Source organism: Malania oleifera, chromosome 11, assembly GCF_029873635.1.
Source record: "Malania oleifera isolate guangnan ecotype guangnan chromosome 11, ASM2987363v1, whole genome shotgun sequence".
Classification (NCBI taxonomy): domain Eukaryota; kingdom Viridiplantae; phylum Streptophyta; class Magnoliopsida; order Santalales; family Ximeniaceae; genus Malania; species Malania oleifera.
Genome location: NC_080427.1, coordinates 71,793,516 through 71,806,137, shown reverse-complemented (window position 1 = coordinate 71,806,137; position 12,622 = coordinate 71,793,516). Strand labels below are relative to the sequence as shown.

Below are 12,622 nucleotides of genomic sequence, written 5' to 3'. Positions count from 1 at the left end.
GTAGGCCGAAAATGTATGTTAAGCTTTAACAAGGATAAAAGTCTATTCTTTGGGAAGCAAATGCTCACTAGCAGCTTTGGTTTGTGCATGCCTTGGTACAGCCAAGAAGACAGTGAGAGTGAGAGTGAGCAAAAAAAGTTAGCTGAAGTTACAGTTTGAAGAGACCCATGCACTCAGCTTGCTCTTCTCTAAAGGATGGTGAACTCTGGTCTGATTGAGTTACAATTGACAGCACATTTGTGCCCTGCCCCTCTATGTTGTGGGCTCTGTTATTATTATCTGAAGTTCTCTAGAGCTGGTTTTCATTTCTGAGACAGCAGCCTCTATTTTTGGGAGACTTAAGCCATATGTTTTTTTCCTTTCACACCAAAAGGTTTTCTGTGTAAACTTTGGTGCCTTTTTTATGTGTGTGTGGCTGATTTTGTGTTTTTTATTTCATTGTTGCTCACTAGTGATATATGGTAATTGATTGTTCCACTCAATGTTGATTCGAGGGGAAGGATTATCTTAGGCTATTGCATTCTAGCCATCACCTCCTACCACCCTTCCCTCACAATGGTATCAGAGCTTGATTAGTTTGTGGCCATAAAGGTGAACACTAGTAGAATGATTAGTCTGAATTAGAGTAATTATAATATTTAGAAAGTAAAAGTAGACTACTCCTTTATTGCAAGACTATCATGCTCCTATTCTTGGTGAGTCAACCAAACCTAGTGATTTTTTTAATAACAAAAGAAGATGAATTCATGAGACAGGGAAGAACGTACAAAAAGGAGAATATGAAACCCTCCAAAACCAAAAATAAATAAATAAAAAAGAGAAAAAAAAAAAAAAAGGGAAAAAACAACAATCGAACTAACAAAGTAAGCCAATCCATCTGGATGTCAAAGAACCTCTTTAAAGAAACCAGCGCCGGCACACCAAAGCAACGCTAAATAATGAATCATGCACCATAACAAAGAGATATTGAGCTCTTTCCCTGTAAATATATGCACATTATGTTGCAGACATAATCCCCACATCGCAGAAAAAAAACTCATATCTCCATACAGCAATTGCATTTTGTTTTTACCAAAACTAGAAAAGCAAAATGACCAACAAATCCTACACCTTAACTGGACAAACCCAACTTTCTCCCAATAAATCAAAAGCTTATTCAACATCTTCCAAGAAAAATCAGGAGAAACTGCATTTGAAGGTCTCATGCTCTACAACAAATAATTGTTGTTAGCTCTTTGAAGGTCTCATGCTCTACAACAAGTAATTGTTGTTAACTCTATGAAGAACAACCAACAAGATAAAAGCCTTAATTTTTTAGGGAATTTGGACCTTACAAATTATTTATGGAGAAGAAAAGAGATATTAGCACAAGTCAAAAAAAAAAGAAAGATTTACAAGAACAAACCTCCAGAGGATCTAAGGATCAAGAAGCTCAAAAAGAAGGACAACAATTTTCCAACATCATCAACAAAGAAGAAGAAATCCACTACCACCCTATGATTTAGAGATCTACAAAAGTCGAAGTCCCAAGAAGGCATATGGTCATTAAAAATCCCACCCAAAAAAAAGTGACAAAGACTAGAATGAAATGCCCATTGGTCAAGGGAATATCCGTAAGCCCACAATCCCAAATGAAATCAAACTCCCTCATGCTACTAGTCACCGCAGAGTCGCAGACCCACCCAACTTATAACTAGAAGCCTTGATAACATTCACATCCCCACACCCCCCCCCCCCCCCCCCGGGGCCCCGAATGCAGATAATTGCAAAGACCAAAAAGGCTAGCCAACTCTTTAGAGAGGAAAAAAAAAATCCTGCCTAGAAGATTGACCCATAAACAAACTTAAACCACCACACTTCAAAACCCCTCACGTCTACCAGCACTAACAACAAAAAGGACCCTACCAAACACTCTCTAAGCCAAGTCACCCTCATATCCTAAGCCACAACCTGATCATCAAAAGTTCCTAACTTCCTGAAGACACCAATCTTTAAACCTAACATCCCAAAAGCTCTTAGAGATGGACATATAAGTCCAGTACAGTTAACTCTCAGATGGAAACAACACTTCCCTTTTCTCAAAATAGGTTTAATGCTCTATTGCGAGAAAGGGACTCACAACACAAGGGGATTGGTAGAGTGATCCAGCAGGGCAACCACCAACTAGGGCTAGTGGCAACTCAGTTAGTATTGGGAACTCAACTGGTGATCATGTGCTTGAGAGGGTTGCTGCCAGGATGAGGTTTGATCAAGATGTTGCCCTCAATGTTAGTTGAGGAAGCAGCTTGCACTAAGGTTCACAAATGTAGTTTGGATAACATACAGAGGTTGGCTGCTCATGATGAGAACAATTCTTCAGCTAAGGGAAGCAATTTCGAGAAGGTTTATGTTCACCTGATGGACAAGCAAGATATTTCTAGGAATTCTGGGGAAAATCTAATCAACAATTCTGGAAGTTCTTTATATGTTTTGAATTCCCAGAATCTTCAAAAGAGATACAAATGAAAGAGTAATATGGGTAAGGAAAAGAAAAAATGGGATGATGCGTCGGATAATGTCATGATGATATTAGTGAATTTTCTGGATGAGGGTACTTTTGGATGAGATTCGAGATCAGTGTGAATATGTTTCTGAATCATCTGATTTAGTTGGGAATTTGTCATATGTGAGACCATCTCAGGCTTAGAGGGCACTTTTATAATTGAGGAGGAAGGTTTGGTAAAGCAGCGAGAATGTAAGGAAGGGATTTTGCCCACTCCAGATGGGGTTGCAGTTTTCCAGTCCTAGACCTAATGAAGTTCACAAGGCAACGACATTCACGTAGATGGAGAGAGGAAGAAATTGATGAAGGGGCATCACAAATTAGCTAACTTGAAGTGTTCGATAAACTATGAGGACAAGAGCTTAAAGAGGGGGTTTGCTTATGTGACTTGTTAGTTAGGTGATGCAAGGGCAGCATCAATGAACCGCAGCCATGAGAGATAGAAGGGAGGAAAGGAGAGGAAGGAAGAGGCAAGAGCGCAGAGCAGACTCACGAGATACAAGGGAGAAAAACATTTTCACTTTCACAATTCAAATTCAACAACCAACATCTACATGGCTTTCACACACTATTTATAAGAAAGCTTCTGCACCTGAAATTACACATATTCCCTTAAAACAACATGAAATTACAAACATACCCTAATACACAAATATTCAAAACAAGCCCCCAAACACACATAATTTATACAAATCAAACTAAGCATGCATTTAATTACAAACAAAACCCAACAAATCCTTGACCCAACTTTTCTTGATTATTCTCCAACAAGGATCTTCCCAAAGTCTTGCTTCTTGTCCTACATCATTAGGTCTTTTATTTTTTATTTTTTATTTTTCATTTTATTTATTTTATTTTTTAAGGGGGGATTGCTTGTCCTCTTTTTAATTGTAATCTCCTTTCCTCTTTTAATATATCTTCTTTTTCCATTAAAAAGAATAATAACAAAGCTCCAATATAAGAAAGCATCCACATCCTCTGACTTGGATTATGGTAAAAGTGAAGTGTGCGGGCTAACCCTCTAGACTAACTCCTTAAACCAATCTCTATTTACCTATATCCCCTAATCTTCACACATTCCACAAAAGGATCCTCATTTAATCCCACTAATAACACTCAAACTCCTATCACCTTTATTATAGTTCACAATAAGGGTGTAAGTAAATCAAGCCTACTCACAAGCTACTCAAACTCAAATCGCTCTCTAACTTGACATGGCTTGATTTTACTCAAGTATCTTCACAAGTCAAGTTCAAGCTTTGTAATACTACGAGTTTAATCGAGCTTTTCAATTTTGTTATTTCTATTTTATATAAGTCATACAATATATATTACACATATATTTAACATTAGATATGCATTGTATATTTTATACATGTGTTTAATATTAATGTAAAATCAAATCGAGCTTAATTGAGCGAGATCAAGTTTTAAGAACTTGCAACCAAAACAAGCTCAATTTAACAATTTTGAGATCAATCGAGCTCGAGTCTTTCAAGCTTAACAATGATATGCTAGTCATTATCTATAATGTGTCTTAGATTGATACATTGAACAAGTTGAGCAAGTCATTTGAGATGAAAGACTTGCGGCGAGCGAAAAGTCGTTGACATGACAATCACCCATGATAGGAAAGCCAAGCAATTTTGGTTATCACAAGAGAAATACATTGAGAAAGTCCTTGAAAGGATCAACATAATAAGTCCAAGGAATTAGCTCTCCTCTTGTAATCACTTCAAGTTGAGTTCCAAGCAATGTCCTTCCATTAAAAAAAAGAATAAAGAGAGGAGAAAAGTTCCACATTCTCATGCAACTGGAAGTTTGATGCATGCGATGGTTTGCACAAGGCTAGACATCACTTTTATGCCATGGGTGTTCGCAAAATCCTTTCCAATATTGGTTGAGGTCATTTGATTGTCCTAAAATGCATACTCTAAGGTACATCCATGTTATGTAAGTCTTGTGGATGAAAAGATTTCTACTAGGGCTTAAGTTCAAAAAAAAAAAAAAAAAAAAGTAAGTGTTGCATCACGATAATCAGAATGCTATTCATCTTAATAATAATCATAGTTCCATTCTTAATCAAAACACGTTATTGTGAAACACCATCGAACTAGAGATGAATTGGAAACTAAAACTACTACTTTATACTTGCTTTGGGATAGAGTAGTTTTTTCTCTTTTTTTGGGTGCTCTTTTGAGAGTTTTTGGAGGATTTCATAGTTTGACCTTGTTGAATAATTGGATGAAATGGAAGACCTACACACAATGATACGTATCTCCGTTTATTTATAATATATACAATGACCATAATGCCCTTACAAACTCTTACTTGTTAACATAACACTCACACACTAACAATGCAAATGACTAAGATAACCATAAACACACCCCCTCAAGCTAGAACATGTATATATCATATGCTCCTAGCTTGTTACAAATGAACTTAACACAAGCATCCCCCAAGGCTTTAGTAAATAAATCAGCAAGCTGCAAATCAAACTTCACGTAAGTGGTGGTAATGAGCTTCTGCACAAGTTTCTCATGAACAAAAAGGCAATCAACTTCAATGTGTATTGTCCGCTCATGGGAGACCGGATTGGAAGCAGTATGAATGGCAGCTTGATTATCACATATCAGCTCCACAGATTGAGAATGTGGAAAACCTAGTTCTTCCAGCATGTTCTTCAACCAAACAAGTTCACATATAGTGTGAGCCATGGCCCTATACTCTGACTCAGCACTTAACCTGGCCACTACAATTTGTTTCTTACTCCTCCAAAAACCAAATTTCCACCAAGGACACAATACCCAATTGTAGATCTTCTATCAGAGGTGACTCGGCCCAATCTACATTAGTATATCCCTAAATATGAGTGTGACCTCGATCATGATATAAGAGACCTCTCCCAAGTTTACTTTTGAGATATCTCAAGATGCGAATTACTACATCCCAATGACTTGTTCTCGAAGAATCAAGAAACTGACTCACCACACTTGTTGCGAAAGATATATCCGGTCGAGTGACTGTGAGATAATTCAAATTTCCAACAAGTCTCCGATATCGTCCTAGGTTGGACAACAAATCACCCATATCTGGCAATAGCTTACTGTTAGAATCCATAGGTGTATCAACGAGTTTGATCTCAACAATCCAATCTCATCTAAAAGATCAAGAACACACTTCCTCTATGACAAGATGATTCTGGTATGAGATCTTTATACTTCTATATCCAAGAAGTACTTCAATGGTCCCAAATCCTTTGTCTGAAACTTAGCCTGCTGTAAATGCTTTAGGCTCTAAACACCTTGATCATCATCGCCAATAATCACAATATTATTTATGTACACAATAAGCAGAATCCTTCCAGATGGAGTATGATGATAAACTACAGAATAATCTATTACACAATGTTGAATGCCTAAGTCAAGTACTACAGCACTGAAGTGACCAAACCATGCCCTCGGAGACTATTTTGAATCATATAGTGACTTCTTGAGCTGACACACTAAACCTAACTCCCCCTGAGCAACAAACCCAGCCGTTTGCTCCTTATAGACCTCCTCCAAAAGATCACCATGTAGGAAAGCATTCTTTACACCTAACTGGTGTAGAGGCCAGTGATAGGTGGTAGCTAAGGAGATGAACAAACATACTAAGGCAAGTTTGGCTATAAGGGAGAACGAGTCTGAATAGTCTAGGCCATACACCCAAGTATATCCCTTAGCAACAAGGTGGGCCTTCAATTGAACTAGGGAACCATCTGGATTAACCTTCACAGTATATACCCAACAACAACCAACCACAAACTTAATAGGAAGAAAACGTATCAAGTCCCAAGTATCATTATCCTATAGAGCATGCATCTCTTCTATCATTGCATTCCTCCACCCAAAATGGGATAGGGTTTTAGAAATAGACTTAGGAAGAGCAATAGAAGATACAATACTAACAAAGTAGTATAAGGATGATAAGAAATCATAAGAAACAAAATTAAAGATTGGATGTTGGGTACAACTGCTTTTACCTTTTCAAACAACGATAAGTGGATCAGCCACTAGGGGAAGAGGATCATTTGACGAGGAAACTGGAGGCATAGAAGTGGAAGCTGGAGCAGGCTCTCCTGCCTTGAGTCATTGTGTGTACACTTGCAAATTGGGATGATGCAAGCCATGAAAAGGACTCAAACTGGAAAAAGATGCACTAGACAAAGGAAATAAGTTAGGATTAGGAAGGCTAGGCACAGGAAGAGACCCATCAAGGTCGACGGAACTCAAGGAATCAGAACAGTACAGTGTAGACTCAAAAAAGGTGACATCAGCAGAGACAAAGAATCGATGTAAAGTGGGACTGTAACATCGATATCCTTTTCAAGTATAGGAATAACCCAGAAAAATGCATTTGATAGCACAAGGATCCAGTTTATCCCTTCCTGGATTTAACTGATGAACGAAGGACACACAACCAAATATACGAGGAGGAAGGGAGAACAAAGGATCCTTAGGGAAGATAATTGAATATGGGATTTTACCACTAAGGACAGAAAATGGCATTTTATTGATAAGAGAGCAAGCAATGAGTACAACATCACTCCAAAAAACTTTGGGGACATTCATTTGACACAAAAAGGTTCGAGTGACTTCAAGAATATGCATATTTTTCCTCTTTGTAACTCCATTTTATTGTGGAGTGTGGGCACAAGATGACTAATGGATCATGCCAATGTTTGTTTTATAAGTAATGAATTAAGTACTAATGTACTCTTTAGCATTATCACTACAAAGTACTCAGACTAGCATATCAAACTAAGTTCTTATTTGAGAAAGAAGGCAGAAAAGATATTAAACAACTCAGAGTGATCTTTCATCAAATACAACCAAGTCATTCCAAAATAGTCTTCGGCAAAAGTGACAAAGTATCGAAATTCCAACTTTGACATGACATAACTAGGACCCCAAACACCAGAATGTACTAACATAAAAGGGTTAATGACTATTTTATTAGCTCGGGAGGCAAAGGGAACATGATGATGCTTTCCTAATTGAAAAGACTCACAATCAAGGGTAGACACAAAACTCAAAGTAGGAACTAGCTATTTTAACTTGTCTAATGATGGATAACCAAGGTGACAATGTGGTGTGACAGCAACACTTTAGATCTTGAATAAGAACAGAATTAGGAAAGAAGGTTATAGAGCAATTTAGTGACTTCGTAATTAAAGGTAGATTAGGAATGTAGAGAATACAAGAAATAAAGATGAAGGGAGTAGGATTTATTGTTCCTATCCCCTTAGCAGCAGTAGTGGACCCATCAGTAAGGGTAACTTTGGGTAGATTTGTAGAATCCTTGAGAGTAGAAAAGAAATTGGTGACACCTGTCATATGGTTAGTAGCAACAAAGTCGATAACCTAGGGACTAGTGGGAGAGGTATCGGATGACATATAGATGGTATGGTTACTTTTCTGAGCAACAAACGCAATGTGATGAGATGTTTGTTGGGATGCCAAATACGGAAAGAACTTTAAATACTCTTCCTCTGAAACACTTATAGTACGTTGTTCACTTGAACAAGTAACTGACAAGGGAGACACACTTTTGGGATTTTGGAACTCCATCTTAACACAAATACGACCTCGATAGAGCAGCAAATCAAAAACATACAGCAGGCACCATGTTTTTCAAATTCACCAACTCATCCCAACATAAACAACCTTCAACAACTTATGCAAACCACAAGCCCACAACATACCAATCAAAAAACACAGCAAATACCACTTTCAGACTCAATAAACATTGATAAAGAGCTTTGAGAATCACCAAACAACCATTTCTCGGATGTTGAAAATGAGCAACTAAAAGAGGTAAGATCTTTGAACAAAAAACATCACAAAAAACTTCAGTAATATGGTTATAGAAGGATTCGAGCCCTACTGGAAGAATTCAGATCAATAACATGCCTGAAATTTGCTTCATGCACCGGCGCATGAGCTCGGCCCTGGCAGCCTTCGACTGGGGCATGATGGCCCGTGGGGAAGCTACTAGAGATGAGATTTCAGTAGGGGCATATTGGCAGTGTCTGTGGGTGACCATGGTGTTGTTTTTGCAAAATCTATTTTAGATTTTGTGTTCCTCAACTGACAGCATGGCCACAAATTTTCCTGCAATTTCTCTGGCTTCCGGCAGCTGCTGGCTATTTTTTTAAGGGATAAAATGTTGCTGGAAATTCTTCTACAATGGTAGACATGCAGTAGATTTAGGGTTTTGGGCTTCCATTTGATGGTGGCTGTGACAATTAGGGTTTAGGTCTCAGAATCTTGCTCTGATACCATGCAGAATAATTGGGTGAAAAAGAAGACCTACACACAATGATAGGTCTCTCCCTTTATTTATAATACATGTCAAAGTACATAAAATGACCATAATGCCCTTACTAACTCTTACTTGTTAACATGACATTCACACACTAACAATGCTAATGACTAAGATAACCATCAACAGATCTCAAAAGAGGCAGAGGCTAAAGAGCCACACTTTTGTAATCTTTTTCAGCTCAAGTGGACGTCTTGTCCTCTAAAGCCTGTTTTCTTGTTTTTCTTTTTCTAGTGAATAGCTTTTCTTATCAAAAATAAAAACAATAAGAAGATCCATGCTAATGAAAACGGTTGAAACATGGTGACAAAATACCATAGGCGAAACAAGAAACGTGAAGTAAGATTTCCAAAAGTCTCCACATAGTCAAGAGGGGGAGATTTGTTGGGTTTCCCTCCTATGTTGAGGATGACCCACATATATTTGGAGTGGTCCACCTAGATAACTTGGTCCCTTCCAAAGTGGCAAATGATATGCATTTGGTGGGAAGCCACTTCGTTAAAAAATCATGAAATGGAATTTGATTTAATAGCATGGTTATAATTTGCTTTGGAAGATGAGTAGTCATCTTTGTCGAAGCAAAGTTGATCTTCGGGAAGCAAATGCATGCCAGCAACTTTGGTTTTATGCATGCCTTGGGATTGCCAAGAAGGGAGTGAGAGTGAGTGAGAAGGAGAAAGTTTGTAGAAAATTTTTGGTTGAAGGGGCTTGCATACCTTTCTCATTATGATTGAATGGGGACTTCTAGTCTGCCTAAGTTGAAATCTTGACATCGAATTCATGACTCATCCATGACAATTTTGGAGCTCTTTAGAGCTGGTTTTTGTTGCTAGGACAGCAGCCACTGTTTTTGGGTGAGACCTCTCCACATTTTTTTTTTTTTATTTCCACCTTGTTGGTGATGACATATGTTGTCTTAGGTGCCAAGTATTTGTTGTTCTTGATGATTAATGTTCATATATGCCTCTAGTTTAAACCAAAAAGGACTCATTGTATTTTGCCATAGCATAATTGGAAATTATTACAGAAGATTGGAAATGGACTTAGGACCTAATTTTTTTTTTTTTTTTTTTTTATTGGATAACAAAACAGATATACTAATGAAAGAAATAATTATGACGTACGGAGGATAAAGGATCCTCCCAAAAAAAAAAAAAGAGAACTAGCAAACTTAAAACACAATTACATCATAGATGCCTTCCAATATCTTTGGATGTCAAACAATGTTAGACCGTCAAAATCCCCAAAAGAATGTGCCCAAAAAGAAGCATAAAAGGTAACTTTCGCCCAAAGCAAAAATGGAGAAGTCTTTAGATCTTTGAAAATTCAAACATTCCTTTCAAACCAGAGAACCCACAGCACTGTAAAAATCTCAGTCCCAAAAATTCCTTCCCATTTTATTCTTCCCAAAACCTCAAAACTTCACCATCAAAAAATCATGAATAGATTCTAGAGCAACCCAATCCTCTCCAAAACATGAAAATTGATTGTTCCACATGTATCTTGCAATCTCACAATGAAGGAAAATATGGCAAGAAGTCTTATTTGATTAGATGCACAAAATGCAAATGTTTGGACTAAGAGCTTTGTATGGATTCCATATATGTAACACATTGTTCATATTGAGCTTATTGACAGTATGCCGGGATTTTAAATGTAACGTTTGCTTTTCCAAACAACTTTGTTTGAAAGGAAGGGACTAGTGTTTGTGAATTTTGTAAGATTAGAGAAGAAATACTTTGAAGAGAATGACCTCAAAGTGTCCATGATCCAAATAGCTCCAACAAAGACTCACCGACCCAAATATCATGCAAAAACAAATTTCATTCCCAATCCCCACTTTGAAGCGTGTGAAGGGGGAGGGAAGGAGATCAACAACAACAACTTGTGAAACAAACTTCCAAGGACTTGCATGAGTTGCATCGCCACTCCCTTTAGGTCCTAGGTTTTTCCCTTCACACTAATGGCATTTTTGGTTTGCAGAAAAAAAATGGGATAAGAATAGAATGAAAATTTGTATGGAGAATATGACCAAATCAAATGATAAATTTTATTCCATTCCCCTGGATTCTATTCCATTCCTTCGCACCAAACGTGCAGTAAAAGGTTTTCCAATGTTCCACCTAAATCGTGTTGTCTAATTCATGTGTGTACCTGATTTTGTGGTGTTGATTTCATTGTTGCCCACTCGTCATATTTGAGTATTGGCCATTCTACTTGATTTGAATTCCCTCCCCTTCCCCACCAAAGAAAAACTATACACAAAGTATAAAAAAATCTAATGAAAGGGAGTAACTAAAAGACAAAAGCCATTTGAGATTACATAAAAAGTAATCACCAATATTTATTTTTATTTTTTTTTTCTAAAAAAATGGATAACTTTAGACATTAATCACGGGAAAACGAAATTATATTATTCAATTATTTTGAAATGAATACTAGTAATTATTTACTGCGGGTGTGGGTGCTTACCATTCCAGGAAATTGATGCCTTCTTTCCATGTATCTTTGATGGGTGCCTGTCGCTTCCTCATCTGCAGACAATACCCACATGATATTTAATATCAATCAGGTGAGAGAGAGAGAGAGAGAGAGAGAGAGAGAGAGAGAGAGAGAGAGAGAGAGCACACCACTAGAGCAAGCATCAGCGTCGGCGAAAAGCGAGGATGGAGAGAAGAGAGCAATGTCCATTTCTTCTTCTGCTCACAAGCGACCAACCCAAAGTCCCAGTGAAGTTTTGGCGGACCTAGAATGTTTTCTTCTGTATTCGACTACGTGTGCTGAATCTGCTGACCCAAGTCACCCAACCATGGTACCTCCGTTGGACTAGGACCCTAAGAGCTAAAACGGGTAAAGACAACAGGCCTCATGTGGCCTGGAAAGAGGCTCGTCTCCCCCAAAGATGAAGGTGGCCTAGGTGTGCTTCATATCAAAGTTTGGAACGAAGAATTTTTTTTAAGAAAGTCCAAGCGCAACAAGCCCACCATTTCCACGAATTTTACGACTTAGCTCCCCAAAGTTCCGACCATCTCTTTCTATACCAAAAAATTGGAATCGCCTACTTGATACGCCTCTTCTCGCATAACACACATTCCTACTCAGAAGAGCACACCTCGAATTCGAATATAGCACGCCACCCTAATCCCTCACTAAAACCTTATGGAACATTCATTCAAAGAAATACAAGTTTTTTTCCTTTTTAAATTTATTTTTTAATAACATATTAAATAATAGTTTGATTAAGAAAAATTTTCATATTTTAATACTTACGTAATCTCGCTGTTCGGTCTAGCGAGATTTGTACCAAGTGTCATGGGCCGACTATTTTCACACATTTGTCAAGGGTTGTGCAGCGCTAGCTAAAACACTCTTGTCAGCCTATCGTTTACCAATATTCATTCACGAAATACTTTTATTAGCATTCATTCAATTGGTAGCGGAAACAGTAATCAATTCATGAAAGTCGTGGCAAGCAAGCAGTAAACATTGATGTAATAACCCCAAAAATGGTTGTACAAGATTAGTGAGTGATTTCAAAAAATTAATTAATTAATTAATAATAATTAAAATATTTTTTATTTTTATTTTTATTTTTATTAATAAAATATATTATTATTATTATTATTATTATTATTATTATTATTATTATTATATATGTAATGATCCGAAAAAATAATGGTATTTAAATATTAAAGAGAAAAGAAAATGGAA

At 37.3% G+C, this 12,622-nt stretch overlaps 1 protein-coding gene across 2 annotated transcripts in view; it reads right to left on the bottom strand.

The window, feature by feature from the left end:
• The window catches only part of LOC131168526 (protein N-terminal and lysine N-methyltransferase EFM7), a 51,258-nt gene extending 39,249 nt beyond the window's left edge, over window positions 1-12,009 (bottom strand). The window contains exons 1-2 of one of the 2 annotated variants that reach the window (XR_009140321.1): window positions 11,542-11,984; window positions 11,384-11,445 (exon numbers count right to left, since the gene is read on the bottom strand). Coding sequence is in view for 1 of the 2 variants with exons in the window: in XM_058128027.1 (XP_057984010.1) it covers window positions 11,384-11,445; window positions 11,542-11,602 (123 nt within the window). In the remaining variant the exon portion in view is untranslated. Of the gene's footprint in view, window positions 1-11,383; window positions 11,446-11,541 lie in introns of both variants that reach the window. The other variant, XM_058128027.1, reaches the window with a different exon arrangement.
• Between the last annotated feature and the right edge of the window lie 613 nt (window positions 12,010-12,622).